This window comes from Dipodomys ordii, unplaced genomic scaffold (assembly GCF_000151885.1).
Source record: "Dipodomys ordii isolate 6190 unplaced genomic scaffold, Dord_2.0 Scaffold4, whole genome shotgun sequence".
Classification (NCBI taxonomy): domain Eukaryota; kingdom Metazoa; phylum Chordata; class Mammalia; order Rodentia; family Heteromyidae; genus Dipodomys; species Dipodomys ordii.
This window is the reverse complement of record NW_012267220.1, coordinates 31,507,058-31,511,730: the sequence shown is the minus strand read 5'-3', so window position 1 is coordinate 31,511,730 and position 4,673 is coordinate 31,507,058. Positions and strand designations below refer to the sequence as shown.

The following is a 4,673-nucleotide window of genomic DNA, read 5'->3' as shown; positions in this document are numbered from 1 at the left end:
TATTTGATGTCGTTATAATTTGTGGAGGGGAAGGGGAAAAACAAGTCGTTTAAATAAGGATACAGGTGGACCTGTTGCAACAATGAGAAGTAAAGTTCTCATGTCAAAAACGAATTTTACAACTTGGGGGGGAGGCTAGGGTGAGGGGGGAGGGAGGATGGGAAGGGATGGGAAGGGTAAACAAAGGAGGAGGCTACAATGCTTGATAAGAAATGTACTCACTATCTTGCCCATGTAATTGTAACCCCTCTGTACAGTATTTTCACAATAAAAAAAAAGATTAGCTTTTGTCTCTACCAAAACAGAGTGGAATTTCTGATGAACAACCAACAGTGGGCACAAAAAATGGCATGCTTTCATTTTTATTTTCCTTATGCAGATTTGCCATCTCAGGAGATACCTTATTAATGGCAGGTTAGGAGCTCATGGAGACTGTGAGTGGGTTTAGTTTTAGGTTGGAGTCAACACAGTACCTTCCTTCTGGATGTTTTCCTTTCCATTACTTTCCACATTTTCACCTAGCTGTTTATTACCTAGCACTGTTTGATGAGATTCAGAAAAGTGGCTAGTACTTGACTCTAAAGGATAGACTTGTGAATAGAACATGTGGAGTGATTTCTCTTCCATTAGGTCAGTTGCTGCAGGGCGATCTAAGTCTAGCTGTGTCTCCGATGTCAATGGCGCTATATTTATAATTTCATATGGAGCTTGTGTTGCAGAAACATCATTATCTTTTTTGCAACAATCAGTGTTGAAAGGAATGGCACAAAACACTAAGTCTGTGGGCAGCAGCTTAAACTGGATTGATGGCCGGGTAATCACAAACCTGCAAGGAAAGCCAAACATGCATTCTGAGCATCTGTAGCTTGGACAGGGCAAATACAGGCAATGACTAAGCTAAAGACATCAGTTTTCTAAGACAAAGAGGAAATGCTTTTGTTTGGCTTCCTACCTCTGTTTCTGACTAATAATAATCTCTGACATACCACAATAGAAGTCCTAAAGCAGGAATTAGATGTTCTTTCATCCCTGCCTCTGAAATCAACCATGTCTAACCTTAGACATGATGATGATATTTTGCCTCTGCTATCATCTGCATATTAATAGAAGAAAAAGAAGTCTGGTTTTGACTACTTTTTTTTAAATTTCCTTTTACTTTTTTGGTGGTTCTTGGATTTTAACTTACAGCCTTGAGCTTAATAGGTAGGTGCTCTACAACATGAGCCATGCTTCAAGCCCCCTTTGGCTTTAGTTATTTTTCGGATAGGGTTTTACGTTTTTCACCCTTGGGCCAGCCTCATGCTGTGATCCTCCTCCCCACAGACTCCAACATAACTGTGATCATAGAAAATCGCCACCATATTCAGATTGTGGATCAATGAAGTCTAGATAGGATTTTGTCTGGGCTGGCCTCAAACCACAATGTCACTGATCTTCATCTCCTTAGAAGCTGGGATTACACACATGAGTACTATATCTATGATAGACTGTCTGGTTTCTAATGGCCTTTCTGACTTCAGGTTTATCTGCTTTTCATATGCATTACACTGATGATTTTAATTTGATCATTTCTTCAGCCTTTATCATATAAAAATATTACATGTATTCCAGGTATTTTCAACCTGGTTTAGTCCTACCCTAATCTAATGTTTATGCTACCAAATTTCACAATGAATGTAGCCTGGCCAATGAAACAGTCAATGTCAAATAATATTAAAGGACAATGAGAGCCTGGGCCTACATGGGAAGACTTAGTAAGGAAGCAAGATGCCTCTGGAAGGTTTTAGGTTATACAGTAATCTTTAATATCTGAGTTGACTAATAACAGTATTCATGATGAAGCACTGAGGCAGAATAACCATGAGTGACATCCATCCTGCCTTTCATTTCTGAAGCCCCAATCTTCCCTCCTTAGCCTAAACAGAGCTCAAAACATGGCTGACCTTCCTTCACTGGATAATCTACCCATTATCATCTTTCTACTGAGTCCTCTATAATTCCTATTCTGTTTTAAACTATGCTTATCATCACTACATATTTCCTTCAAAGCAGAAAGACTAGTCTGAGAAAAAGACAGAGAAACAGAGGCAGAGAGAGAGTGTGAGTATACCATTTTATATTAAAAAAACATTTATGTTTATGGGAGTTGCTTTCAGTACCTCCCTACTCCCCAGCTGTCTGTGAGGTGAACTCTGTGAAGCCATATTGACTCATCATTGCTATCTATAAACCTCCACATTTATCTAGTTCTCTGCCACTTGTTCTATACTTCCTTTCAAACCCCAGCACTACCACCATATTTTATGCTTGAAGTGTCTATGTGGTTTACCAACTCAACATTCCAGTACATTTCTCTGACCTCCTGTTCCTCCAATGATCTTCATCTCCAGAGCTTCCCTATCTCACCTCAAGTATTTTCAGCTTCCATGAATCATTGACCAACCACAACTTCCCTCCAGTCTTTTTCACTCTCTTACTCTAAATATGATGTCTCTCCACCAGGATCTCAGTCCTTGTCCTTTTGTGTTACAGTCTAGTATTGCTTCACAAACTCTCAGGGTACCTCCTTTTGATGCCTCTCTGCAGTTCATCTAAACTTTTCCATCTTCTCAGCTTTCCGTAATGCTGGCTCCATCCCCTTTCTCCAGAGTGTTATGCACTGAGAAATCTTAGTGCTAACTAAAAAAAACCCACTAACTACACCTCTCACTCAGAATTAAATGTCTTAGCATCTGTTATTTTCTCCTTTTATTAGTAGAGATTTATGTCTTTTACTTGAGACTACTGTACCTCAAGTAATTTGGCATCCTTGTCTTTTTTCCTGGAATGGGTTTCATCAATATATTTCCACACTATAATTTTTAATTTCTCCTCTACTAGCTGTTATCACCACTGTAAGAATCTTGGCTTGGACTTACACAATTGTGTAAGTCTATATACCCTCCACATACATTTCCTGTTTCCCCTGCTGATGGCCAAATGATGTCTTTTTAATAAATTGAAATCTAGACAAACGGGACCCATGATTTATAAGTGTGAAACTCAGTGGCTACAAAGAAACACCTAATAAATCTGTACCCATGATATCGGCAGAAAACAAGTAAATCTCTCAGCTTTAGAAAATTGCATGGACACGAATAAAAGAGAAAAAAGAACTCTTATTTAAAGCCTAGGTTTCAGATTGTACTGGGGACAGAAACTACATTCTACTATTAATTGGACCTTAATGGTAATGTTAGGGACCAATAATAGTAAGACTTATTCTGTCTTAATCCTATATCATTATCTGTATTCCCACCATCTTCCATGCAATTGCCAGCCCTGAGCTGTAGGTTTCTCTCCCACACTGAATTAAGTAGCTTTGGTTATTATATTTGGTGAGATAGCTAGCACTTCCCAGACCAGCATACTCCCCTTCTGTGTTCTGGGTTGTTCTCTTCATCATCTATCATGCGGTATAAGCCAATACATAGGATTCCAAAATTGTCTAAAGAACCACAAAACAGTTGTCCAAAGGTTCTTCTTGGCTGGGGAAAGAAGAGAAAGACACAGGTGTGTTAAGCACTTTATTAAAGCAAAACACCCCTCACTTACTCGAGTGTCATTTGCCATCTTTTGCAGATGTCTAAAAGACCCGATGGTATATTCTAGCATATTTATGTGGCAGTGTCAAAGTAGCTACATAACTGTGGTTATGAAACTCTTAGTCCTAGCATTGCTTTTATTCTGGTTCAGGATCCTCTGTTAGGTGTGTTGTTGCCAATGTTTATTGATTCTTACTACAATTTCTGTTTTGGAAACCATGGGTAACTATCGATGGGCAATAAGATATGAAATCCTGTTTGTGAGACATATAATGGATTGGGAATTTACATGACTTCCAAGGAGTCATCTTCTTATCCCACTCTAACACCAACACTGTCCTCAACTCTATTACTGGCTGTACACTCAGGCTGTGGTCAACAAGGCTATGGCAGGTGGAAAGGTCAGATAGGCTCAGAGAGATCAAACAAGAACAGTTTGCTCAGTTTATCCCTCCTTAGGAGGGATCCTTCAGGATCCTTCAGGATGTTTGCACCTGGAATTCAAAAGCACACAATACAGGAAATGGAAGTTTTGATAACACAAATGGAGACATGCTGGACAGACAGGTCTAAAAACATGCTTCTTATAGAAAAGCCTCTTCTAATGTCCTCTGAACCAACAGAAGATCTTTACTTGTCAAGGTCTGTACCTAAGGATAACACCAGAGAGATGTACACAGTATCAATCAGAGCTGAGCCAAATAGATACTGATTCCCAAATATACAGAATTGCAATTTTCCAGAATTGCTATCTTTGCCCTTGCTATGATCTACAGCTCAGCAGCTCAGCAGCTCACCTGGATAAGAAAACTTAAATGTTTTCAATTGGGTAGCCCACTGAGGTTCTATGACTATGATCCCATCACAGACCTCTGTCTGATTGAGTTGACCCAAACAGATTTCTTTAGAATTGCACACACTGAGCCTTACCAAACGCTAAGTCTGGTTGTCTTAGTTGGACTTTGCTATGATAGGGTTGATATCAAAGTCTCAGGTAAGCCCTTGCTTTCTGTGGTGGTAGTCTTCTTCTTCTTCTTCTTCTTCTTCTTCTTCTTCCTCCTCCTCCTCCTCCTCCTCCTCCTCCTCCTC

At 39.6% G+C, this 4,673-nt stretch overlaps 1 protein-coding gene across 1 annotated transcript in view; it reads right to left on the bottom strand.

Moving 5' to 3' along the window:
- Positions 1–450: 450 nt before the first annotated feature.
- Kcnu1 (potassium channel, subfamily U, member 1) overlaps positions 451–4,673 on the bottom strand; it is a 171,084-nt gene continuing 166,861 nt past the window's right edge. Inside the window, exons 24-25 of the mRNA XM_013024211.1 lie at positions 3,403–3,527; positions 451–826 (exon numbers count right to left, since the gene is read on the bottom strand). Of these exons, the coding sequence (XP_012879665.1) occupies positions 451–826; positions 3,403–3,527 (501 nt within the window). The remainder of the gene's footprint in view (positions 827–3,402; positions 3,528–4,673) is intronic.